The sequence below is a fragment of the Arvicanthis niloticus genome, chromosome 11 (genome assembly GCF_011762505.2).
Source record: "Arvicanthis niloticus isolate mArvNil1 chromosome 11, mArvNil1.pat.X, whole genome shotgun sequence".
Classification (NCBI taxonomy): Eukaryota; Metazoa; Chordata; class Mammalia; order Rodentia; family Muridae; genus Arvicanthis; species Arvicanthis niloticus.
The window spans coordinates 40,939,241-40,967,100 of NC_047668.1; the positions used below are offsets into that span (position 1 = coordinate 40,939,241).

At 40.6% G+C, this 27,860-nt stretch overlaps 1 protein-coding gene across 17 annotated transcripts in view; it reads right to left on the bottom strand.

Annotated features, from left to right (window-relative positions):
- Kidins220 (kinase D interacting substrate 220) overlaps positions 1-27,860 on the bottom strand; it is an 82,541-nt gene that overhangs the window by 29,507 nt on the left and 25,174 nt on the right. For all 17 annotated transcript variants that reach the window (XM_076942069.1, XM_076942068.1, XM_076942067.1 and 14 more), the window contains exons 14-22: positions 27,089-27,268; positions 26,236-26,401; positions 24,425-24,576; positions 23,941-24,230; positions 22,626-22,766; positions 21,684-21,927; positions 21,056-21,144; positions 19,499-19,643; positions 16,153-16,315 (exon numbers count right to left, since the gene is read on the bottom strand). In XM_076942069.1, coding sequence (XP_076798184.1) covers positions 16,153-16,315; positions 19,499-19,643; positions 21,056-21,144; positions 21,684-21,927; positions 22,626-22,766; positions 23,941-24,230; positions 24,425-24,576; positions 26,236-26,401; positions 27,089-27,268 — 1,570 coding nt within the window. The remainder of the gene's footprint in view (positions 1-16,152; positions 16,316-19,498; positions 19,644-21,055; positions 21,145-21,683; positions 21,928-22,625; positions 22,767-23,940; positions 24,231-24,424; positions 24,577-26,235; positions 26,402-27,088; positions 27,269-27,860) is intronic.

Consider the following 27,860-nt stretch of genomic DNA (forward strand, 5'->3'; position numbering starts at 1 on the left):
CATACTCTTCCTAAATCTATCCTTTCAGACTAAAATAATTTAAATTTTACCCTTTCAGATACTGACAAAATTTTGTGCTTGAAAAATGAATAAGTGGGGGACTGGAGAAATGGCTTAAGAGCACTGGCTGCTTTTCCAATGGTCCAGAGTTCAAGTCCCAGCAACCACATGGTGGCTCACAACCATCTGTAATGGGATCTGATGCCCTCTTTTGGTGTGTCTGAAGACAGCGACAATGTAGTCAATACATAAATAAATAAATCTTAAAAAATGTAGGTGGAGTAGGTTGAATTATTTTTGTCTGTTTTGAGAAGTACGGATGAATATATGGGAATCTATTGTCCAAGAGCTGTGTATGGGACAGGCGTACATTCTCTACTGAACAGACTCCAAGTGACATGCCTAAGTAGCCATGGTTGGGTTTATTGTTCTTGATTGGCTTGTGTGCGTTCTTGATATCTCTGCCACACTATAGCTTGTGTGAACTTTGAAGTGTGAGCATTCGGATTCTATTTTTCTTCAAAACTGTTGTCCTTACTGCACATGAAAGTTATTGGGAGTTTTCAAAGATTTTTCCATTAGCTCCGAGGGGACTTTTGGGAGCCCCGATATCCGAGTTATTTAATTTCCTTGTTCACGTACACTGAGTGTCCTCCCCCTCACTTCATCTTCCTTCATCTCTCTTAGCAATGGTGTGGCTTAAATGGACATTCTTTAACCTTGGTTAAATAAAACAATATCCCTTCAGATTATCCACAGCATGAGAATAGAAACACAAGTGATCTTTGTGTTGATCTGTATCTTGAGCACTGTTGGATTTATTGGTTCTAGAAGCTCCCCTGTAGACTTTTTGGGACACTCTCTATACAGTATTATAGTATCTGTAATTAGAGATAGTTTTACAACTACTATATAATTTGAGTCCTTCTAGTTTTCTTGCCTTGTCACTCTGGCTGGAACACGAGTTGGTGCAATAGAGATAATTTGATATTCCAAACAAACATTATGTTTTTAAATCAATTTATGTATTTATTATTTGCATGTATGAATATTTTACCTGCATGTATGTATGTGCATTACATACATACTTGGTGCGTAGTGTCAGAAGAGGCATCAGATCTCCTGGACTTGGAATTCTGGATGGTTGTGAACCACCATGCTGGGAACCAAACCAGTGTCCTCTGCATGAACAGCAAGTGCTCTTAACCTCTGATCGACTTCTCCAGCCACTCAGACACTGCTCCTTACCATAAACACTGAAGTCAGTATAAGCCAGCAAGCATATAACTCTAAAGTTTACTAATGTGAAGCATACCTGACTGCTTCCCAAGTGACATATGAGTGCCTAATTATCTTGTCACTCGGCAAAGGCCACTGCTACTTCTTTAGTCTTTTGAGTGTGTGATCCAGGTGAAGGTGCCACCTCTAAGAGAAGCCCGGCTCTTCTATATCCTGCCTCCTGCCTCCTCCTGCCTCCTCCTGCCTCCTCCTGCCTCCTCCTGCCTCCTCCTGCCTCCTCCTGCCTCCTCCTGCCTCCTCCTGCCTCCTGCCTCTGATCCTGAAATGACAGGCTGGCTTCAGCCAGTGTCTTTCGTTAGCTTTCTGGGTGGATATGGAAATTAAGTATTGCCAGCACAGCCTGTCCTCCCAAATCCCAGCTACAAAACTTAAGTTTGAGGTTTGTTGTTTGCTTGGATTTTTTGAGACCAGGTTTCTCTGACTGTCCTAGAACTCACTCTGTAGACCAGGCTGGTCTTGAACTCAGAGATCCGCCTGCCTCTGCCTTCTGAGTGCTGGGATTAAAGGTGTGCACCATTGCCCTCACTCCAGTTGACTTGCATGTTTTTTAAATAGAAGAAATAATGTAATAGAGTGCTGTTGTGTGTTAGATTTTGGCAGACTAAGCATTACCAGCAGAGGGTTCTGCTGACAAGTCCTCCCGACTTCGTACTTGTGTTTTGTCAGAACATGGTCTCAGAATAGAGTCGTGTGAGGAGAATCTAAGTGTTTGTGAGAAAACTCCAAGAAACAAATGCAAGAATCTTGTGACCTCAGTTTCTTCAAAAAACACAGAACTGTTTTTGGATTATGCTTTCAAGTTCCTCCCAACTGTAGCAGATAAGAGTAAGTTTACTTCAGATAATTCATTACAACTAGCTATTGTTATTTGTCTATATAGCTCTATGGAAAAACACATTTTACCATGTGCAGCTTGCTCTTGTGATTGGACAAGTATGAACTGCCTGATGCTCTGAATAACACTGGCTACTGCGTGAGACTTTAGTCTGCCTCATTTATCAGCCCCATTCTCCCAGGTCCCTTTAACCACCTTTAGAGCAGTAAACAGTTTCAGACCCTGGGACAAAATATCTTCTTTTCCTCACGCACACAAGTGTATTCTTTTACTGTTTCTTAAAATATAAGCCATTTCTTGTTCATAAAGTTATATAAGAAAGCACACTCCTACTATAGCCTCTGAGCATGAGTGTAACAATCAGAGTAAAAGCTGTTTTGTGGCCCAAATGACAAGATCATGTTGGAGAAGCAGGACTGAGCTTCAATAATTACACACTATACTGTTGGTGACTCCCTAAGAGAAAAGACTCCCAATCGATCCTGTAAGTTTCTAGATAAGATTAATTAAGCACTATATTGTTATCCAAAAGGAAGTTTAAAAACTGGCGACATTAGCATCTATTTATAATGACAAATTTTCTTGGTATACTATACAACTAACTAGAGATGCTTAAATAAACTTGAGACTCCAATCTTAATACATAACTGTAGTAAAAAAATATTAAAAATTATGTTCCTGAATGAAAGACACACACAGTCTTTACATCTTTAAATATGCCTTAGACAGCACAGTAGCTGGGCAACTGCTTACCCTCCATGCGTTTAGAATCTTCTTTCCTATCTATAACTCCAAGTTATCACTTGCTATTTACTATACGTTCCGTCTGGACTGCTTTAACCCAACTGGGCCACGTTCTCTTGGCCCTTAGCGCATGGCCGCTCTCCTTCGCCCTCCTACTCGTCCTTTCCACCCAAGCCTGCAAAACCTCAACCCCAGCTGTCTCTTCTGTCCATCTATTGGCTGTTGGCATCTTTATTCACCAATCAGAATTAACCTGGGAGCAAGGTTCCAGGAACTAGTGTAGACTAGTCTTAGAGCCACACTTAGCATTACAATAGACAATAAAAGACAAAACCTCAAAACATAACTTTTCACTTTCATAAATTCTTCAAAACAGCTCAGTTTTCTAATTAATTTGCTTTACATATTTAATTTGAATAAATTAGTCTTTATAAGCTCTTTTATTCAAGGATTCTGCATAGGATTCATTTGGCAAATGTTTCACAGTGCGAATGTCAGTGCATTACAGCACAATGCCTGCATGGGAGTGAGCAGAGGATGGTAACAGAGATGACCAAACATAATTTTAATCTAGAATAATAAGATTCTTTCAATAAGGAGAAAGAAGCAAAATAGTTGATAAGAGACTGAAGTTGAGCACAGTGTCAACCACTGAAGATCTCAGCCTGACTTCTGGCATCAGGAGTTGTATTTTAAAATGCTCAGATGAAAGTAAATGAGAGAAAAGTTTTTTGAGGCAGCACTGACTGTGACAATATTATAGGTTCCTGCCAACTGATAAGAGATGTCAGGCACAACAAACAGGAACTGTGAATGCAAAGCTAGTCTATGAGGGTTACAGCTTAAAGCAAAACCTTTGCATGATATCTTAGAAGATTTAATCTTTAATAATGTCAGCAATGTTGTGATGGTTTATGTATGTTTTGCCAAGGAAGTGGCACTATTAGAAGGTGTGGCCCTGTTGGAGTAGGTGTGTTACTTTGGGTGTGGGTTTAATACCTAGTCCTAGATGCCTGGAAGTGAGCATTCTGCTAGCAGCCTTCAGATGAAGATGTGACCTCTTAGCTCCAGGCCTGCCTGGATGCTGCCATGTTCCTGCCTTGATGATTATGGATGAAACCTCTGAACCTGTCAGCCAGCCCCAATTAAATGTTGTACTTATAAGAGTTGTCTTGGTCATGGTGTCTATTTACAACAGTAAAACCCTAAACAAATGTTTACCATTTTATGTATTTACTTATTTATTTACTTATTAGGTTTTTTGGAGGGAGAGGGTGTTGTTATTTGCTTTGTTTTTGAAACAGGATCTCTCTATGTAGCCCTGGCTGCCTTGGAACTCCGTAGACTAGGCTGTTCTCCAACTCAGAGATCTATCTGCCTCTGCTTCCCCAGTGCAGGGGTTAAAAGTGTTGGCCACCACATTTGGACATTTAATATTTTTAAAGACAAAATATGTAAGCAGATAAAAATTCTTTCATGTTGATATCGATGGTTTTTTTTTCAAAAATGAATTTAATCAAATTATAGGAGAGAGCTGGCAGATCAGTAGTAGATCACTTACTTCACATATACAATACCCCTCTACCCACAGACTATATGTATGGATGCACAGATACATACACGCAAAAATTCTGTAAGAAAAAGGAAATACAAAACTTAAAATACCATGTCATGTGATTACATGTGTTTCTATGTCTATGGCTGTGATTCTCAATGAAGGTATCCCTATAAAGGGAAGATGGCTTATTCACGAAGCACTTATGCATAAAGTGCAGGCATGTTGGCACACACCTGTAATCTCATCACTGGGAAGGCAAACACATGCAGATCCTTGGAGCCCACTGGCCAGCCAGCCTAGCCTTCTTGGTGAGTTACATGCTACTGAGAAACCTTATCTTTCAGTAAACTAAAAGAGGATATCTCTCAGAAACACCAAGGTAGACAATTTCTGAGGAATGAATGACACCCAAGGTTAATCCCTGGTCTCCACATGGCCCTCCCACACACAGATGAACGAATGAGTGAATGAATAAATGAATGAAATGAATGGAAATTCAACCTTCCATTACACTGTCGTTCCTCCAGCCCCCCATTTTCCTGCTATAGAAATAGGAAAGCAAAAAGTACCTCACTTGGCTCACGGCCAGGCATGCTAATAAAGTTTCCAGTGAGACAGCCCCATCTTGTGGACTTCCTGAATACTGCAACCATGCTTTTCATTAGCACCTCGCCTTGGTTTCAAAATAAGCCAACACTGTAACTGTACACTGGTTTTGTTTTTTCTTGTACAAAAGTGTTAACAGTTTATTTGATCTGTAAAGGAATGTCTTAAAACCTCCAGGAAATATGGGTCCTTCGATAATTGACATTGTTCAAAAATACATGATGTAATTTTTCTATGTTGTAAAATAGTCAACCTGATATAAATCATTTTTGCGTGATAAATGTATGTCTACACATTAAAGCATACTTCAGAGAAACTGACTTTCCTGTCTGTATTCAATAGTCTTGGTAAATAAATATACTTTAGTTTCATGTTGATGGTATTTACATAAGTCTTTGGAGCATTTACAATTATTTCTTAGTTTTCTATGAGTATAAATGTTGACAATGATACCATGAATTTAAATGCTGAGAAATACTTTTAAAATCAATGTTATCCCATTAGAAGCAAAACGAGATCTGGAGGAACAGCTCAGCGCACAGCGCACATGGTGAGCCCTCGGAGTCTGATCCTCAGTCAGTCCTGCCTGTCGGTGCCTGTCTCTGTCTCTCTAGATCCACAAAAGAAAAACTAGAGAAAAACTACTTAGAAAAAACAGCTATTCAATGAACAGAAGGTGTAAAAGCTTCAGCCAAGTGCCAAAGAACAGCGACAACCTTCCGACACTTCCACCTCTGACACAGCCAGAACTGAGTATGCATGTGGGGTTTTCTGTAGTTTGCAAAAGCCTGCATTTGTATTTGTATTTGTATTTGTATTTGTATTTGTATTTGTATTTGTATTTTTCGAGACAGGGTTTCCTCTGTATAGCCTTAGCTGTCCTGGAACTCACTCTGTAGACCAGGCTGGCCTGGAACTCAGAAATCCACCTGCTTCTGCCTCCCAAGTGCTGGGATTAAAGGCGTGCACCACCACTGCCCGGCTAGCCTGCATTTTTAATAGACATAATAAATTTAATGTTTTAGCAAGTTTGTACCTGGGTAACATTCCTACTGATATATACTCTAAATATTCATATGCATATCACTGAAAACTGTCCACAAACGGGTGGGGAAACTCCAGATGCAGTTCAGAGATGTAACTCCTGCTCTCTGCTTCCCTTGGTTATGCAGAACACGGCACGATGCCCAGTCCACTGGGCAACTTAGGCACCGCAGTAGGTAGTACTGTCCTTAGCATGAACCAGCACACGTCTAACTGTAACAACTGTTTAATATCTAACAGAATCAAAATTGTTTGCAGAACAAAGTGGAGTCCTCTAAGTACACATGGCCTTCATTTACTTTGCTTATTTATTAACTTTTGATGTTTTGTCGCATGGTTTTGATATGTAGTCCAGGATGGCCTTAAACACAGAGCAATCCTCCTGCCTCCACCTTCTGAGTGCTGGGATTACAAGTATGTGCCATCATACCTCGATACACTGACTCTAATAGGACACACAGATGATCATCTGTAAGAAAAGACTGTATTGGGAAAGACCTGTCTCCAAGTGTCAGTATTCAAAAAAGAGTACAACCCACTGCTTCATCAAAGGTTTATAAATGTAAGATCCTAGAAATATAAACTTGGTTATGGGCTACAGAAATGCTGCTGTGATTGTAGTGTCAGCTGCCAAAAGGAAGGGGCCACCAAACTTTAGGTGAAGTCTGTAGTCACCAGTCATGGTGGGCTTCAACCTTACAATAAGCTTTACAGTAAGGTACAGGGCTTCACTATCAGAACAAGGAAAGAAATGCTTTCCCTGCATTCAGAACCAATGAAGCATCTGGAGGACCCTACTTCTATGATAAAGCTACCACGAGGAAGCCATACCTTTCTCAATGCAAATGCATCATCAGACTTCCTCTCTCTTTCAAAAACACTCACTCTGCTCCCTGCATGTGAGTGAAAATGGAAGGAAGTTATGACCTGTGGACCATCTTAAGGAGGAGACAAATACTAAAATACTAAAGAAAGAGCGAAGCCGACTCTGGTAAGCAGATGCCATGGCAGAGCCTAGGAAGCAGACTCTGGTGAACAGACCCCATGGCAGAGCCTAGGAAGCAGACTCTGGTGAGCAGATCCTCTGTGAGCAGACCCCATGGCAGAGCCTAGGAAGCAGACTCTGGTGAACAGACCCCATGGCAGAGCCTAGGAAGCAGACTCTGGTGAACAGACCCCACGGCAGAGCCTAAGAAGTAGACTCTGGTGAGCAGACCCCATGGCAGAGCCTAGGAAGTAGACTCTGGTGAACAGACCCCACGGCAGAGCCTAAGAAGTAGACTCTGGTGAGCAGATCCTCTGTGAGCAGACCCCATGGCAGAGCCTAAGAAGTAGACTCTGATGAGCAGATCCTCTGTGAGCAGACCCCATGGCAGAGCTAGGAAGCAGCGCACCAGCGATGGAATAAAGAACCTGAAATGGGGTGCCTGCTCTATAACAGGCTCCCCACATGAGCTGCACTTAAGAGACCAGAAGAATGAGAGAAGAGACAGGGGAGGATGGGCCAGGAAAAGAGCAGATGGGAAAGTGTAGATCAAGGTGAGAAAGCAGATGGTGCTGCAGACCATGCTGGTGACGCCTGAACTCCCATACAAACATGATTCCCACAGATAATTTGGATAAATTATTTTCCCTATCCTTAACACCCACTGTGTGACTCAAAGTCTATGACTTCTTAAATTGTTATTTATTTACTTATTTACTTGTTTTTATGTGGATGGGTGTTTTGCCTGCATATATGTCTGTATGCTGTGTATGCCTGGCACCTGGAAAGACCAGAAGAGGGCACTGGATCTCCTGGGCCTGGAACTCCAGATGGTTGTAAGCCTCCAAGGGAAGCGAATCCAGGTCCTCTGGGAGAGCGGCAGGTGCTCCCAGCAAGCTCTCTTCTCCAGCACGCAAAGTCCATATTTTGATTATCCATAATTCAAACTCAGTATTACTCCAAAAGCAACACACTTATGTTCTACTACCTACATGACTGCTATCAGTCTTCAGCAATACAGAGATCCTCTTGCCTACTGGAATTCTACTTGGCTATCTGCCACCACTGTCATGTTCTTGCTTAGTTCTCTTCTCAGTGAAGACTGCTATGCACAGCTAGCACTCCTCCTTCCCTCCCTAATGGTTCTCTCTTCATCCTTTCCACAGGACCTGTTGCTAATCACATAGTTTCTATGCTGCCCGTGTGCAGAACTTCCTGGGACAGGGGTCTTGGCCAGCCTTGCACATGGGTATCCTACAGTAAGGATTACTATTTACAGTAGTGTGTGTCCATAATAGGCTCTCATGAACTATGTTCCAGCAGTCAGTTCTCCGTGAGTTCAAGGCCAGTCTGGTCTATACAGTGAGTTCCAGGCCAGCCAATGAGACCCTATCTCAGAACAAAACAACAAGGAACAATTTCCTAAATAACAACAAATTTTACGTTGTTGTTTTTTCTCCAGTAATTTCTCTCACTTCGACTGGCTACAAATCCAGTAGCAATAACAGAACAAATGAAAAGCAGAACACAATAACAGATAATTCAAGAATGGCCCAACTTGCTCAGTAAATCTCTCTCTGTTTTTCTTTTCTCCAAACAATGATAGTAGGTATGTTTTCCAAGTTCATCAAAAATAATTTTTAAAAAAATTTTCCAGGCTAGAGAAAGCTCAACAGTTAAGAGCACTGGCTGTTCTTCTAGAAGACCTGGGTTTTATTCCCAGTACCTACAAGGTGGTTCACAACCATCTATAATTCCAGTTCCAGAGGATTCCGGCTTTTGAATTCATGTGTCACACAGACATACACATACAGGCAAAGCACCCAAATACATAAGATAAAAATAAATGAATGCTTTAAAAATTCTGTCATTCACTTTTATTTATCTTTAAAAATCTGGATTCAACAGCCACATGCCTTTAATCCCAGTACTCAGGAGGCAGAAGCACGAGGATCACTGAGTTTGAGGCTAGACTTGTCTACAGAGTGAGCTCCAGTACAGCCAGAGCTGCACTGAAAGAGAAGCCCTGTCTTGAAAAACCTAAATAAATAAATAAATAAATCTGGATTTACCAATTAATTTCTATCAAGAATATAAATGAACAATGTAAAATCAAAACTTCACATATAACTGTCAATATTCTACCTCATTCTATAAGTTTGCAGGCTTACTTTTCATAATAAACTTATCCACCCTGCTAGTGTTACTTATTTTATCTAAAGTAAGACTTCTGTTACAGTCGTGGAATCTTTTTTAAAATATTTTTAAGGTTTATTTATTTATATGAGTACACTGTAGCTGTCATCAGATACACCAGAAGAGGGCATCAGACCCCATTACAGATGGTTATGAGCTACCATGTGGTTGCTGGGAATTCAACTCAGGACCTCTGTAAGAACAGTCAGTGCTCTTAACCTCTGAGCCATCTCTCCAGCCCCCAGTCACAGAATCTTTATTCCAGTGCAAACATACTTAGTTTTCTCTCTTATATGAAAAAGTTATCAGGTTATTTTTGCAAAGAACTAGATAAATCTCTTTCACAAAGATCCTAATAAACATTTAACCTCTACATTCTGAGCAAATGTGTGTTGGGAATATTCATAGCTATGCTTATGAAAATAATTATACATAAGATAATAATTTAATAAATTGTGAATGATGGCAACATCAAAAACCCTAAGAATTCCTACCATATCTAGAATATAGAATCCTAGTAAGATTCAAAGCTATACATTAAAAAAAACACCTTAATAGCATGCACGAAATAATGTTTTAAATAGATATTCCTAGGATCTTCAATTTAAGACAGAAAATAAGTATCAGTACAAAAGACATCCTTTGTAAAATGAGGAGGATCATGCACCTCAAAGGCATGATTGAAGGATAAGCATAAGGCTTTCAAAAGCTTGTGTAATCCATCCAAGTGATAACAGGCAGAAATGAGAAGAAGAAACTTGAAGGAGATTGGGAAGCCCCAAGGAAAACTAGAGAGGTTAGATATAATCAATCAAGCTTTTGAAAGCTTTTGTTGAATATCAGAAATGAATATATGATATATTTGCTAACATATGACTGAATAATGTAAAGATATCCGATAGATCCATAAATATCACATAATAATGTCCATGTTACTCAGCAAACAGCTGTTTCTGTGAGACGGAAATTGGCCATCATTCTTAAACTCCCTGAAAACTGATTCAATTCATTTTAAGAATCCAAGACTATCAAAGGCGTGCTACCTCTCACACAAAGTTCTGCTGACCATCTATCCCTTCTTGAGAAAATCATTGCTTGAGCAACGTCAAAACAGAAATTTAAAGTATTATCTTCATGAAAACTATTTAAATTGATCTTTTAAAGGCCTCTATCATTGCTTTAAGTGTCTAAAATACCAGAAATAATCTTTTGTACTAAAATACTGCAATGATTGTCTAAAATGCTGCACTAAAAGGTAGACAGAAAATCTTTATCTACAGTTTTTATTTAACTTTCTTTCTTCTTACTAAATGTATGTTAACAAAAAAACCCTCAAATGATCTAGACAAAAGCTTTTAGCTCAACACATAATTGCAAGAAAATTACAATAATTGTACCAATTAAAATAATCTTGAATGAACAGTATGTCATCTTAATGTTCCAGTGGTTTATAGAGGGATCTACTTAATTAGGGGAAATTGCTCTCCAGTGTTAGTATCAAATGTCATTTGTTAAAAGTTGAACAATTTAGAAAATAATTTAACAAAGCAATTTTACCAAACACCAAGAACCAACAGTTTCTTTTTCAGCTGAATAAAGCAAGCAGATGTGTCATCAAATTGCTATAAAAATAAATGAGGATTTTTATGGATTAAAAAAATAAATTTTACTACTAGCGTTAAAAATACTATTTTCTGATTGTTTTTACCAAATCAGATTTCTTTAATAAAACAAATGAATATCAATTATATACTGCTGCTTTTTGTCAGCTGTAAATAAAACTTTTTATTATTCAAATGACAAGCACCAAAGAACTCAGCTATGGGTAAGTAGAAACAGACATCTAAATTGCTAGAGTAAAAAGATGGGTTTTCAATAAGTTAAGCAAACCATCTTCCTACAGTTGTTCGTTGCAAATTATTTTATTTAATTATTTTAAGTAAAATCCCTTATGAATTTTCAGATTGCTTTCCACACTATCTTTCTATCTTTGTTGGCTAACAACTACAAACACTTTCTGTATTTATAGACATGTAAGGCATATTTAAAAAGAAAAGCATCTCAGAGTCATGCTAAATCAATCTGCTTTCAGTCAGCAAGCCCATCAAGGCTGAGGTCTAAAGTAATAGGTTAGCCAAATCACAAAAGAAAGTTGGCATAGTCTCATTTTGTCTCTAATATATATTATTCTATATTGATGTGATCAAAATAAAATATTCCCCTAGAAAAATTCACTACAATTTATATTCATCATGATTAAAAACACATTTTCCCTCCCCCAAATAATTCTTTCATAATATTTTCTTTTTTCTTAAAAGGGCACAATAATTGCTATTATCTTTAAACAACATGCAAGTGTTCCTCTACCCTCTCCCAGCCCCATTCCAGGACAGGGTTTCTCTGAAGACCATGCTGGCCTCGAACTCACAGAGATCCATCTGCCTCTGCCTCCCAAGTGCCGGGATTAAATCATGTGCCCATATTCCAATTTAAGAATTGCTTCTTGCCTATAAGACGTATTTCAATTTAAAAATAAAAAAAATTTCAGAACTACCTATGAGGTTCAGATGGTGCGATCTATAATGCAAACTTTAAATTTCAAGCAAAGCACGAGTGATTCTTTCTCTGTTTCCTGTCTACCACAATGAGAGCAGCTCTGCTCGCCCAGGCTCTCCTCACCACACCAGACACAGACCTTTGAAAGCATGAGCTAAATATAACCAGTCTCTCCTTAGCTGCAGTCGCAGTACTGAGAATCTAACTAACACAGAAAGCGAGTACGAGACAAGTAGAGTGACTGCTGTGGCTGCCCCTGAGAAGCCTGAGGCCACACACGTATACTACACTCTGGCAAAGATCATGTCTACATTAAAAACAGTTTTTAGACTTATTTTGTGTGTGTGACTGTTTCACCTGCATTTACGTATATGTAGCACATGTGTGCCCAGTGCCTGCAAAGATCGGAAGAGGGTGTTGGGAACTGAACCCAGGTCCTCTGCAAAGCCATCTCTCTGGCCCAACTTCCTGTCTGTTTTGTCCATGCTTTAAGACTTCAGAAGAGATTGAGTTTTAAAATGATGGGCTAAGAAATCTGGCAGAGGAAATGTCCCTGGCTACTTTTAGTCCTACTTACATAAAGAATTGAGAGCAAAACTGGACCAGAACGATTTGAAAACCTTAGTTTTAAACAAGTAGCACATGTAAGGTTCTGAAGAAAAGAGAATGAGTTGCTGAAGGGACAGAGACACGTCAAAGTGGCTGAGCACTCTGCACACTTCGGTGTCACCTATCTGACGCTGGTTTTGCAGACATACAGAATGTCAATGTTACAGGGTCAGGGACACTAAGCACGAGTTTTTCAGAAAAGCCTAGGAAGACAGGCAAAGCATGACAGGTTGGTGTGATTGCAGGTGGCCCTGGGGGAAACAATGCATACATCGTGAAGGTAGAGCTAAAGACACAAAAGCAGCTAAGGAAGTTAGATATTCCAGGTTACCTGGGACATATTTTGAAAGATGCTGCAGGCAATAAATACAGCAATCCCAAGAAAGGCCATGGGGAGACCAGGGCAAAGCTATAGCGACAAGAACCCTGTGCCTGTTGGCTCTCACATCACGAAAGCAGATGCTCAGATGCCTGACCCAGATCTACAGAATCTAATAGCTGCCCTTCTGGGCTTTGGTTTTGTCCTATCCCTGTGTTCTAAGCCCTTCCCTTGCTTTGGGAAGGGAACTCTTTAGTCTGTGCCACTGTAATCTAGAAATATGTCATTTTCTTTTTGATATTGCAAGGGTTCACAGCTAAGAGTTTGTCCTGTGTCTTGGAGGAGACACTGAACTTCAACTACTGAACAATACTGGAACTGTTAAGGTTGTGGACAGATGGGTTGGACGCATTTTGCATGATGAGCCAGGCCTTTGAGGAGTGGAAACGGAAGGTAATGGCTTAAAGAGACTTGCTGAATATCAAGTTGGCAAGGACTGGACACACATACAGGCAGCAGCATCCCCTACAGGCTGCAGGTGCAGGCAGAATAAAAAGTGGGAAGAAAAGCAAACGCAGACATTCTCTCTGCCTTCTGGCTGCCATCCCTTGAGCTTCTAGTCCTTTATGCTCACAACACAACAGACTATAACCATCAACCAAAAATAAATCTTTCCTCCTAAAAAACATAAGAAATAAAACACCAAGCAATTGTCTCTTACCAAAGAGTGGTAGTTTTAGACTAAAAAGTTTCTTATAACCCAGAAAATGACTTAACTGGCTAATTGTTTAAGCCATCTTCCCTCCCCCATCTCTACTTGTTTCAAGTCTGCATGCTTTACTTTCAACCAGTCTCTACATCCTGAAAGCTCAAGCATTTAGAGGCAAATGATATGGTATGTATAATTTCCCACACATAGTTTAGAAAAGTTATGTGTGTGTTGGTATAGCTCTATAAACATAAAGAGAACAAGACCTGGAAGAGCACGTGGTTGGAACTGACAAAGTAACAGTAACAGATGAGTCTGAAGGAAGGATAGGGACGTGGTGTTGTTTGTACTATTCTCACTCCTGCAAAACTGCTTAAGTTTGAAAGTATTATCAAACAGAAAAAAAACTAAACGTGTACATCCTTCAAGAACACGATATGCTTTTTTCTCTCTCCCTCTGTTTACCCAACCAGCCCCTGTGGCACATACGCGCACAGAGACAATGGTATAAACTCCGGCTGTCGGTAAGGAAATCACACTAAATATGTGTCAATGAAGAAATCAACCAGGCCGAACAAAAGAAACTGAAAGAAAGCATCTAAGCACCAAAATACCTATTAATCTTGGCTTCTTAAGAAAAACAAGTTGGGCTGGTGTGATCAGCAATAGAATGTGCTACCACCATGCATAAGACTCTGGGTGAGAAAAGCAACAAGAACAGGTTTCAGGAAGACATATATTCAAACAACAGTGCAGCATCCAGCAGAGCTACAGGGACCTGACAACTGCTGTTGGACAGACCCGAGTCAGAGACTTTTGAAATGTCTTTTAAATCTGCTTTATTTTATATTTCTCCTACTTCTATTGCCTGGGGACTTTTATCACACTCTCCCCAACCTTGTCATAGCGTATGCAGAAGACCAGTTACTGGGACTCTACATACATTGCTTGAATTGTTGGCCACAGTGTCTCTGATCCATGTACTCTCAGTCACAGCAGGTAAGGGGCTAATGTGAAGCCCATTCCATGCCAAACTTAGCATTATCGTAGCTACTCTGCCTAAAAATGAGGAGACAGAGACAGAGAGAGACACAGACAGACAGACAGACAGACAGACAGACAGACAGACAGACAGACTGGAGAGGCAATAACCAACAGTTTATTTAACAGGAAACTCATGTTTTTATGGTGGCAAAGACAACTTATAGAAAAAAAATAGCAACTATCTGTTTTGTAGATTTGTTACTATTAATAAAAAAAATCACAGGAAACCTCATACAAAACTAACTACAGTAGTTTGTAATGTTCCTAAAGAAATAGAAAATACACAAAGAACCATTGCAGCTCTTGTTTCCATTAGAAAATTCAGCCCTTTGACTCCATGACAAACTTCAGTGTGTTTCTGACAGGACCCCAGCTTCCATGTCATGCAGACACAATGAAAGGAGTCCTTCCAGCACACAACAGTGTGAGGCTGTACAGCCTCACTTTAAATCCCAGCTCTAGCATACACTGGTCTTTTGGCAAGTGACTTATCTCCACTGGCTTCAGTTTTCTAATGTGAAAAATAAGGTTAACAGTACCTAGCTTGAAATTGTGAGACTGAAGTTGACGCAGTGCTCACAGTGAGCGCCATATAGATCAGAACGACCCAGATTAAAAATACCAGCTCTGCCACATGAGACTGTGAGACTTAGGAGGTTATTAACTTTCAGAACCTCAATCTCCCTTGCTAGTAACTATTCTAAACCTATTCTAAACTATAATAACCACTCATCTAGAAAATACTTACAATTACTTAACTCCTGACTTAGGACAGACACATTTGCTCAGGAAATAAAGTTTTGTATTTTACAACCAAGGATAAGCCCACTCATGATCTCAAGATACAATGACTTCTAACAGATTCAAGCCAGGGTGACTGACTACCAAGTTTCTACGACACGTGGTCGTCTGTGGGCCTGTCTCACTGAGCTACACCGGGGTTAAGCCACTGATCCACTTCGACAGCAGCCTAGAAGAACTCAGAGCTGTGAATAGACTCAGTAACAGTCCTCTACAATTCTAAAACTGATTAGGAAAAATCAAATGCTAACAAGGTTCCAAGGGAATAAAAATGATCTGAACTCTTAATTAAGAGACTATAAAATATAAACTATATTATTTTATTTATATTTTAAAACAGTATAAAATTATACTCCGTTTTTAAAAAGCTTACATAGTTTCTGCAAATTCTCTTTTTCTAAGAAACAGTTTATTTTTGGTTTTTTAAAAAAGGCTTTCTTTGTATAGCCCTGGCCATTCTGAAACTTGCTCTACAGACCAGGCTATCCCAGAAGTCAGAGCTTCACCTGCTAGGACTAAAGGCATGCACCACACCATCACCCAGCTTTAAGAAACAGTTTATTAGACTAGCAGCTAGACCTTAAAGCTATTGTAAGTGTTCCGGCAAACAAAATCACTTTGGTTTTGTGGCTTTTTAAAAGCCATAGTAACTCTTACAATTGTACACAGCTGTAAAAAGAAGAAGTACAAATGGAGCTGTAAGCTCATAGGACAGCAGCTATGTGATGACAGCTCCAGAGGCCACCAAGGGACCTAAGTAGACTGAATTCAGAAGGAGAGATTTTGCACGCACTATTTGTTTTAGAACTCAAAGCAAAGTTAAGTCCAAAGCAGTCAAATAAAATACCTTTCATAGATGGTCTTTAAGGTCATCTGATCAGGAATACCTTCAGTCTCTTCCAGATACAGTATGAGCCAGGATGTCCGGTACGGCCACTGCTCGGTAAGGTTGATCCAGCTGGCTAGCCTGTCCCAGTTGAAAGTGATTTGATTGGCTCTTAGTAGCCGCCCTTTAACAAACACACAAACATTTAAAATTAATAGACATACTAAGCAAAATGTTCAGCATAGTCACAAATCATTGATATCTAAAATTTGAAAAATTTGCCATTTGGTTATAATACAGATTTAAATCAAGTATTTATATATGGTTTCTAAAATTCAGGTTTTAAAAGATTCAGTGACAGATGTCAGTAATCCTGGCACACAGGAGGCTGAAGTAGAATAGGACAAGTCTGGAGGCCAACCTGAGCTACACAGTAAGATTGTCTCAAAAAATAAACCTACAAACAAAACCAAACACCATGGTAGTCCTCAGTGCTGACTGCTAAGGACCTCTCTGGGATCTCAATGGAACCCAAACATACTGGTCAGTCTTTGTATTATGGCTTAATTCACTTCCCTTCTTACTTACTGAGATAGATCATGTTACAATGTACTAAAACTTGCAGTCTACTCATTGAATAAAATGAGCCTGTTTGTAGGGTGTTCAGAGCACTCCTCAGAGCATGCTCATTTGGGGACAACTGCAACTGGCAAGGCTTCCTTCCAGTGTTTTGTCACCTTCACCTTGACAGACCACAAGTGGCTTGGTTCTTAAGTGAAAACAGCAGCAGTTCTTTACTATAATTATCAGGTCAGCCCACACCTGGATGCACATCTATTTGTCTGACAGGCCCTCATAGGAGTCCTGCTGTCCCATTCTTCATGGTACAGATGATGACCCCTTATCCAGCTCTTCCCCGGCCTCAGACCCTCACTCTGCATTTTCACCACTGACCTTCCTGGAAGGTGGGTCTGCTCTGCTGGATGGATGACAGGAAGCGACTCTTCCATCCCAGTGAGCCATGTTACAAGTTATGGACTTACCATGAATACTAACTCTGGGGGAAAACCCATTACAGAACAGATGAGACAGTCACAGCCTTCCTGAGAAGCATTCACTCAGCAAAGCAGATGATAAATGCAACAAACAAATGACAATCTATGAAATAACTAGGTGAACATTTAACTAAATGTGTCTTGGGGAGGCAACAAAAATGAAAGGCTGGGCACTAAAATAAGCTTGACGATACACTCCTTATTGAAGGCTGAGTTTGGGGTTTTAAAACTCAGCATCTCGTGTTGCCTGGCTGTCTCTGACTTCCCAACTCCCCTGCTTCCACTTCCAGAGAGCTAATTTTACATATGTAAACTTCCACAGCCAACTCACTAAGTTGCCCAGGCTGACCATGAACTTGAGATCCTCCTGCCTTAGCCTTGTGAGTAGCTAACATTTTAAGTCTGTGCCACTAGGCCTGGCTAGCATCAATTATTTAAAGGAATCAACTCAGGTCTCTTTGGAGTACCTGAAGTACCTCAATTATCTAAATTCCTTCCTGTGGGTTTTGGAGCCATAAGGCCTCAAATGAGCTGCAGCTCTCTCACACCACTTCACAGCACTCTGTTCCTCCAACTCCACCCAGGCTGGCACTCTAGCTGTTACTGGACTCCAGCTCACAGCCTTTACAGTCGCTGCTCTTCTCTCAAGAAGCATGTAAAGTGCGGCTCTAATTTCATTCAGGTCTCTCATTCATTCACGATCGATTCCAGATGTTGAAGTGGGTACCGTAGCTAAGCAGATCAGACAAAGACCCTTGCATGAGGGGCTCCTTTTCCAGAGAGCAGATAGACAAAGACAGTGTGTGTCAGAAGACAGCTGGTCTGTGGAGTAGGATGAAACATGGAAGGAGGAGGCAGAGTCGTTTCATTTGAGATGCAGGAAGGTCTCATGGAAAAGCTCACATGTAAGCTAACACGTAAAGAATTGAGAAAACCCACTGTGCAGAATCATGACAGGCCATGTTAATGAAAACTGGTCAAGATACAAAGCTGAGCTCCAAAAACTGTAGTCAAGAGCAGCCCAATGTTAAAGAGCAAGAGGAAACAATGTATTAACTAGCAACAGTTAGGAGGAAAAATCATTGCTATATCTGCTTGTGGGGTCCAGATAAGGATGGGGCCCTGGCCCTGCATGTTCCATGCAGGAAGTCTGGGAGGACTGGTGGGAGAACAGTATGAGAGAGGGCAGTGCACTCTAACAAGGAGCTTTGCTAAGGGCAGAACGAGGTCAAGGCAGAGGAGAGCCAGGAGAAGTTCCAGGGAAAGGAAGGTCACTTGAGTGAGAGGGGTGCTGCCTTACTTCCTGTTTAATTTCTACAATGTCCAGACCAACTCTCGGCATAAGGAGGATGATAAGACATACTGTCAAGTGTCAGTGTTAGCAATAATATCAAGAAATAGTTCCTCTGTTGAACCAGCATGGGAAGGTTGAAGTCTCATTTAAAGAGATTTAACTACAAAAATGTTATCTTAGGTATGACTCCACCTATAATGCAGTTTATGTCATGAGCTCTAAACTTAGTATAAAATGCAATTCCAGTTGACAGAGTCACACTAGGAAAAAACAGAAGATACCAAGCAATACCATGCAAGGAAAGAAACGCATTCTATAAGTTAAATTATAAGTGTATCTGTGACTGCTCTAATGCTAATCAGTCTTAACACACAGAAGAGCAGCGTCCACACAAAGAATTCAGTCATAGCAATAAGCTCCTTTTTTGGGGCGTGGGGCAGGCTTGGGAGGGTTCGAGACAGAGTTTCTCTGTGTAACTCTGGCTGCCCTAGAATTCATTCTGTAGAGCAGGCTGGCCTTGAACCTGATCAGAGATCTGCCTGCCTCTGCCTCCAGAGTGTTGAGATTAAAGATGTGAGCCACCACTGCCTGGCTAATAGTCTTCATTGTATTATAAACATATTTATTCAAAATATTACATAAAAACCAAAATAATATAGCAATATATAAAATCTGAATTTCAGCACAAATATTAACTGTGCTGTTATATAAATTACATAAATTTAGCCTAAATATAAAGCAAATGACCTTTAAAATCATGAAATTTTAAAATAAATTTCCAAGTGATATTAGATTGTCAACTACTATTATAACTACTACTGTCAACTACTACTACAAACAAAGCTTATGCTTTTAAAAGTGCTCTGTTAACTTTAAAGCTCACGGTGGTGGCTGAGGGCACAACTCAATAGCAGAACATTCACAGAGTTTGCACAAGCCCTGAGTTCAATGCCTACTATCTCAAAAAACATAAACAAAATAAAACTTATTATCACCGAACATGAAAAACAAAAGTCACCTGTCACAGAAACAATATTGAGTAACCGTCTCATGGTCTGAGGACTGATGTCACTGAACCAATCCTCAGTGACCAGTAGCTTTGTGAGATCGAAGGACATCTGCCTCGTGATGGTTCTCTGCATCTGTCTTCTGCGGTAAGTATCCTGAAACAACAGCACCAGTAAGAGAGACACTCCCATCCTTGAGAGTTAACATGTATGCTTATGGTAAGAACAACAGAACAGACTGCAGAGACAACTCAGCGGGTGAGAAAAAGCAGAGTTCACAATATTAACCAGAGAGAAAGGTTACAGGCTAATCAAGTACTGTTACTTCTGAGGCAGCAGACACTCTCCAGAGCAGTTGCACAGTAGAGCTGGCAGGCAGGCATCCCACGTGCACTGACAGCTGTACAGTTAGGGAAAACTTAATGTCTCAGATAAGAAGTGCACAGAACTCCATAAAGAGAACCACGGTCAAGCTCCATGAAGCCTCTGTACTAGGGAACCATAAAACAAAGCATGTAAGTTCCTTCTAGGGACTCAGCATCTCTATTTTTAGGTTGTTTTAAAGTGTTACACGATTTCATCCCCAGGCACAGCCACTCCTAACTTTCCTGGCATTTTCTCAAAGAGCTGAAGGCACTCTGTAGAGTGGGCTGGAGTGGATAAGGAATCCCATTCCTAAGAGAAGAACAAATACAACAGAGGCATATTCTCCTGAGCCTGAAGCATGGGAAAGGCAGATGAAACCACAGGCCTCCAAGAACCTGGACTGCTACAGGAGAAATTCAAAATGCAGAATCATACACTCCCCTGACTTTGGCTATATCATTTGTCATTCATATTAACTCTTAATTCATAACCTGTAAAGCATGTGGGCACAAAGCCAAAGGTTTAAAAAGTAATGTCCAAATGGTAGCAAACACAAAAACAGGCAATGCCAGTATAAGCCCATGTCAGCCATCCATAAGTGACATTACCAGCAAAGCTCCTCTGCCAGGGTCATCTTCCCACTTTACAAGCCTAGATAAATACACCTAGTTTTGCTCTATAAATAAGATGGATGGACAGAAAGACTGAAGCACTGAACCAGAAACCAAGGAAACCGGGAAGGGCCCAGAGTCACATGTAGGCGTGCAGACTACAATCCCGACCTTGCAAATGTTGGAAGAAAAAAAAAGAGGTAAAAGTAGAGACAGCAGCTGCTCAGGAACAAATGTGAGGCCGTGAATCATTCGTTCATGATTGGCTGGCTAGGAAATCTTACTACTGGAGGGGGACTCCTCCCACATCAAGGTCCTTACCCTCCAGGCAGCTCTGAGGCAGCTGACACTGAAAGGGATCTCAGCACTGACGTTGATCTCAAGAGCTTAACATCATGTTTACAGAAGAACATTAGGTGTCACTAATTTAATTTTATTTGAATGACTGCTAGAAAAAATAAAAATCAGAGTCAGAGTATAGCTAAGTAGCAGAATACTTGTCTAGCATGCACAAGGCTTTGGGTTCAACTCCAACAGTCTAAGGAAAAATCCATCACACCATTAAGTTAATGGGCATGAATGGCACCTTACCCTTCTGTTGAGAGCTGTTTTGCTACCAAGCTTTGTCATCTCCCCAAGGCTGTTCTGTGAAACTCGTCTGTCAGCATCCTCCTGTACTCCTGAAAAAAAAAAAAGCATTGAGACAGCAGCGTGGTGGTTAAAATGAGTTTCTCCCAGAGCCTCAGGGGTTTGAACACTTGTCCCCACTTGATGCTGTTGTTTGGGAGGTTTGGGGATGAAGCTTGCTGGAGGAAGTGTGTCCCTGGAGATGGGTTTTGAGAGTTTGAAGATGCATGCCATTTTGTGTTTGCTGTGGTTCCTGCTTGCAGTGTAAAATGTGACTCTCTCTCTCGGCTTGCTACTCCAGCTGCCATGCCTTCATCATGCCTGCACACTACCACACTTCCCCGACATGATGGTGCTGAACCCTTATCCCTTTGGAACCATAGCTGAATAAACCCTTCCCTTCGACAAGGTGCCTTGGCTACGGTGCTTCATCACAGCACTAGAAAAATCCCAATCCAAGTGCCATGTGCACACAGTGGTTCTGTGTGATATTAAAGAGATGTAAAACAGAAACATTTTCCAAGGTAAAGAGAAACTATAAAAAGCCTTCCAGACTACTTCAAGCTCGAGCACTCCGGGGCTTGATGCTTACCTGTGGTATCTGAGCACGAAACGTCCCCATTTGTTGCTGAAGTTACAAGGAATTTTCTTGCATTGCTAAGCCCACGACTATTAAGGAAGACTGGTAAATGAACTATATTGCGCATATAGTCGTGTCCATTTATATTTGAATCACGAAGCACACTATTCAGGTTCTGGTTGATGGCCTTTATAATAATATGTGGATCACTTGCAAAAATGGCAATAAAAGGGCCCTTTGAAAACAGAACTCGGACCTGTGGTAGAAGAAAGGTATGAATGTGACACGAATTTTTAAATTATACAAAAATATCTTTTTAAAATCTGTACTATCCTTTGGTGATTTATTTTTTTAATATCATTCATTTTTCATCAAAATTTATTCTCTATAAAAACAATTCTTATAGATGGCTCAATCTTAGGTTATCATCTACCAATGATACAACCAACAAAGAGAACAGTTAATGTGGTTTCTCCCTCAGACACCTGTAGCCTACACAAGAGTAAGAACAACACACAAGGCAATTTTCTGTGAGCACATGTGAGTTCTGTACACTCAGTTAATCACTGTTGTTTATAACAAGCCTCAGATTACCAGTATTCTGCTTTAACACAACACTAAAAATTCTATGGGTTCCCTCTGTCATTACAGAGTACAAACATGACTGTGCACAGCTGAGCCACACTTGTCATTTAGAGACACTCCATGTGAGTTTTTGCTGTGTTTTTTCCTAAAGCGCCATCAGGCTGAAATGATTTAACCATTCTTGATCAAACATTAACTTTTGCTATAATTCTGAATTTTAAAATATAGTTCTTCTTATGAAAGAGAGATTAACTAGAGAAAGCAGTGTTTCTTAAATAAGAAGCACGGTCTCCCTCCCGACTGAGATATTTTATGAACTCATGCATCCTTGTGAGCACAGTGACAAGTGTGGAGACAGCAGAAACGTACAGTGTCCAGCATCTGAAGGACTTTATCTTGCTCACAGGCATCCAGACCATCAATGATAACCACCAGCCTCGTCTGGTTTTGAGTGAAGCTGTCAATGGTTTTTGCCATCCTGGCCATCAGCTCCACCTCACACTTCAGGACCTGCACAAAGCACAGAAGACACAAGATGGTAAGGCACATTCCTTTAGAAGCACAAGAGAAACCCATCAATGGGAAGAAAAGAAATCCAAAGTCCTTGCTGCTGGCAGTGGTTCCATTTAAACCTGTTGTAGGGGTTTCAGTTATGGACTGATAACGCTCGATGCTGAGGATGTCATCAGCGGATGCTATGATAGGAACTTACAGACTACAGAAGAGGCTGAGTGACTTACTTGCCAAAACTACAGACTCTGAATAACAAAAGCCTTGAATTTCAATTCCACCCAAAACACCTACTGATGGCTGCACTACTCTTGGCTCCTTGGTGGCATCTAGTTTTTAACAAAGTTAAATATACTCATGCTATAAGGTTTAGTAATTATAATTCTTGTTATTTACTCAAAAGAGCTAAAAATTTACATCTACACAAAAACTTGAGCACAGATATTTATACCAATTTTATTCATAACTACTAAAATTTAAATCAAGACATAGTTCTGTGGGTAACTGAATAAATATACACTCTTCATCCAGGCTCTAAAAAGCAATGAAATTTTAAGCTATAAAAGGGATCAGAGACGGCACTATGAAAGGGCTACATACTGCATGGGTGCAACTACATGATATCATGGAAAAGACAGATAGTGAGATAGTGAACTCATTAGGGTGTGACAGAGGTTGGGAGAGACAAAGGCTGAACAGGGGAGGCAGGCACTTTCATGGCAGAAACATACTATAATCTTGGGTATGTTATCAAGCATTTGTGCCAACCTAAAGAAGGCACAGCACCAGGACTGAACCTATTGTAAACTGTGGACACTGAGTTTGACTAGGACGGACCAACGCAGGTCCATCAACTGAGCAAATGCAGCACTCTGCTGACAGGTATTGATAACAGATGCTTTGCACAAGATATGTGGGGTATATGGATTTTCCTATAAGCCTAACAAACTAATTAAATTAAATCATATGCAACAGACTTGGGCATACAGCTGAGTGGTAGGGTACTTGCCTAGTATGCACAAGGTCCCGGGTTCAGTCCCTACCACTGAACAAACAACAACAAAGCAACAAAGCAAAACATTAAATGTAACTCTCTAACATTTCGAGAGCATGCCCAAGTCAGCATGGCGACAACAGTAGCCCTACTGCAGTTTTCCTAATGATGAGTGCTTACTTTCATGAATCCTTCACTTTTCAGCTTATGTAATTTGGAGGCGGCACTATGGAGGCGTTTTCTCTGAGAATTCAGGAGAGAGTCCAGCACTTGCCACCATGTTCGACAGTTCAGCACAAAAGCCAACCCCACGATCGATGCAATGGATATGAGGATAGCGTTCACTGTCAGATGTTTTGGGTCAACTCTGAATATAGCCAAAAGAGTAATTCCAGCAATAATGCAGCCGACAATAAAAAGAAAGATGATAAAAGATGGGAGACAGCATGTTTTTTTCCATTTCTTTTTACCTGTAGTAGGATAAATCATATTAACAATTATTACCATATCATGTACTCAGAATATAGTGATCTTTTTGGTCAAGAGCATATGACAACTCTAAGGTTCAACTCATGGTCTCATAAAGATAAATAACATTTATTCCCTTCCTCACCCTTAGAAAGATTCCAAGAAGGAAGGAAGAGGGGAAGGAAAGTAATCCTACCCTGAGTATCTTCAGTCTTGAATACTCGGAAAAGCCGGGTAGCCAAAAAGCCGAATTCCCTCTCACACGCATCTGAGAGGGTCGCAATCATTTCAGCCAAGGAAGTTTCTCCTCCCACACTGGAGAGTCTATTGTAATCTGTAAACAAAAACCTTGGGGGAAGAGCAAGCTGGATGTTACTACTGAATGCAGCCATTTCTAACATACACATGGCGTCTATATCAGCTATTCTACATTTCCTTTATTCTAAAGACAGTGCCTGTTTCTTCCTTTAAAAGTTATTTTAATTTTAAGTCTATGTACCACATGTACTGCTGGTACCCAGAGGAGGCACAAAAGGAAGTCTGATCCCTTAGAAGTGGATGTACAGACATCCGTGAACCACCATGTGGGTGCTGGGAATCACACCCAAATCCCCCATAAGAGAAGTCTGTTCTCTTAACCACTGAGCCATCTCTCCAGCCCCCAATTACTCTGTATTTTTTTTAATGTTCTTTTCAAAAAATTGCTTTTAAAGTTCTAAGGGAGTGGAGCAGATGTGTGAATAATCATCTTCTCCTCTGAGCCTGTTAGAGATTCTCTTAGCAGAGACATGAACGTGTTAAATGTGTGTGACTGGCCAATGGGAAAGGGGAGAGTGAAGGCAGAGCTTGGCCTGTGTCAGAACAGGGGCAAAAGAGAAAGTGCTCCAATACGAGCTGGGGCAGTCAGAGCAGGAGAGTCTTTACTACAGACAGGAATGCCAAACCCAAATATCATTTAGAAACAAGGTTTCTGCTCGAGGGATGGCTCAATGGTTACACCAGCTGCTCTTTTAGAGGACCAAGGTTTAGTTCCCAGTACCCACATGGCAGCTCCTAGCTGTCTGCAACCCTGAGTCCAGAGATCTAACATCTCCTCTGAACTCCATACACACTGCATGCACACAGTGCACAGACATACATGAGGCAAAACATATGCACACACAAAATAAAAATAGATAAAGCCTAAAAAATAAAAGTAAATAATATTTACTTCATGATTTGTGTGTGTGTGTGTGTGTGTGTGTGTGTGTGTGTGCGCGCGTGGTCATGAGTCACCCACTGCTGGTGCTGGAAACGAACTGGAGTCCTCTGCAAAAGCAGCAGCGCTTCCAACCACTGAGCCACATCTCCAACTTCAAATGCTTTCCTTTAAAACTTCTCAGCTTTAAATCTTTTTAATGTTTAAATTTACATGCATTTAAATGGTTCCTTTATTACACCTCTTTCCTCATGATTCCCTGTTTGAGATGCTCAATAATTTTAGACACACATGTCTATTTGCAGAAATGAGGAAAGAGCAGCTCAGCAGGAGAAGGGTTTCCACGGTTACTGCTCCTTCAAGGAGAAGCTAGGCCTTCACTCCAGACCTCTTTCTGCCAGGACTCCACCCTGAAGGTCAATACTCCTTCCAAGGTATCAGAAAGGATGGTAATAGAGGTGAGGTGTGACCCCATCATGGAGGCTGACTCAGTGAAACCCTGGTTTAAACCCTGGCACTGCTCCCAGAAAAGCCTTAAGTATGTAACAGGTACAAAGAAGAGGGAGAGGTTTCTGTACAAATAAAATACCATAAAAATAAGCAGATTCGTCTTGTGCAAAAGTGACCTCATGCATAGGAAGGGAATATACTCTGAAGTGTTTTTCAAAGGTTCTGGGACATACTTTTGTTTTGTTTTGTTCAACTAAAAGACTAAGGTACCAATATTTTTTGGAATATAATGACCCGTAAAATTCTTTAAACTCTTTTGTTACCCTTATTAAAGATCTTCTGTCCAAGGACCAACTTACCTCACAGGCAAAGCCTTTGTAGTTTGCTCTGGCAGTTCAGGTGGGTTCACAAACATCAGTTTGAAGAGGAGCTCCAGGTACCCAATGTGTCTTGCCAGTCTGGTACTGACAGCCCAAGCCCAGTTCCAACTCTCTCCTTCCTGCCGTCCACCAAAGTAAATGACGACTGCAATTCACAGTTTGAATTAGTTAGGCAGCTTGTCTTCTCGATAGGTAACCCTATGTAACTGTTTATAGTCCATACTAATTCTTAAATACTCCTCAAAGAGTCCCTCAAGCGAACTTCTCAACATACAGGTGTATGAAACCGGAAACTAAAACCTGGCATTGGAATCAAGCAAAAGCAAAGCCTCGCAAGTCAAGTTGGTAGTTCAGATGCAAAGGAGCTGGGTTTTGTCGTGCTTGCAACTGCTAAAGTTACTACTTCCTTCAATAATAAATCTATTTCCTTTCTTGCAACTAAAGACAACCCAGAAACAGACTGTTTTGATTTTCTAGCTGGCTTTCAGAAAAACTAAAAATCCTAGTAATGATCAAACTGTCCAAGAGCTGGCCAGCAACAGCCACGGAGCCTTCCCCTCAGCAAGGTCCACTCAAGTACAATGAGTGGCATTGAGGGTCATCACCACGTAACAGATACCGTGTAAGTCAGGTATTAGCAAGGAAATGTACCAGGGCTTAAAGTCACTCCAGCCAGGGATGTACACTGTTACTCTAAGCCAACCAAGTAGCAAAAAGATACATTTTTTTTAAAACCAATTATAAAAATTGAGTAGGTTTTTAAGAGAAAGATGTTTTAAGTAACACACACTCAATGTTTTTCTTCATTTAAAAAAAAAAACCAAAGACTTACTGAAGAATATATATAAGAGAGCCAGGAAACTCAATGAAACCGCTATGGCGAGGTTTGTATCAACTGTAAAAGCAAACACGAGGCCGACCCCGCCACACAGCAGCAGGGTGAGGAACACTATGAGCCATGAGAACTGGAACAGGGGCTCGATCTGCTGTCCTGCAAATGTCTTCATTTCATCTGAAAGGAAGATCAGTGTGAAGTTTTATTTGTCTTGCTTAGATGTAACTTTTAATTCACTCTTTAACTTTCCTGTTTTAATACAAACTTGTGCTGGACACTTAACAAGCGCCTTAGATAATCCTGCTGCTGCTTAGTCATTTAAACTAACAGTGTCTTTTAATCAGTTTGAGTCCTGGTCCCCACTGCACACCTACCCCTGTCCTTCCCCAGAGTCTGCCTCATACAAAACGCATAAAACTCTTTTCTCCATCATTCTCAACTGCCGAGGTTTTGCTGATTTGGGCTTGTACGGTTTGTACTAAATGGAATACTGTTCTCATGAGCAAGAGCAGAATCAGTACTCTCTCCAAACATCAGTACTGGTCCTCAGATCCCCTCATCCTGACTGAGGTTCTCAAAGGTACACGAAGCTAACAAGAACCACGAGGTCATTGTTTCTACAAAACTTGAGGTCATTTTTATTTGCAGTACTGAAGCCTGTCCTTGAAGAGCAAGAATGACTTGGAGCAGAAAAGGCCTGGTTTATTAACAATGCACTTAGTCCTGACTGCAGCACAGAGCTCACTGGAGGATCTGCAAATTGACAAGT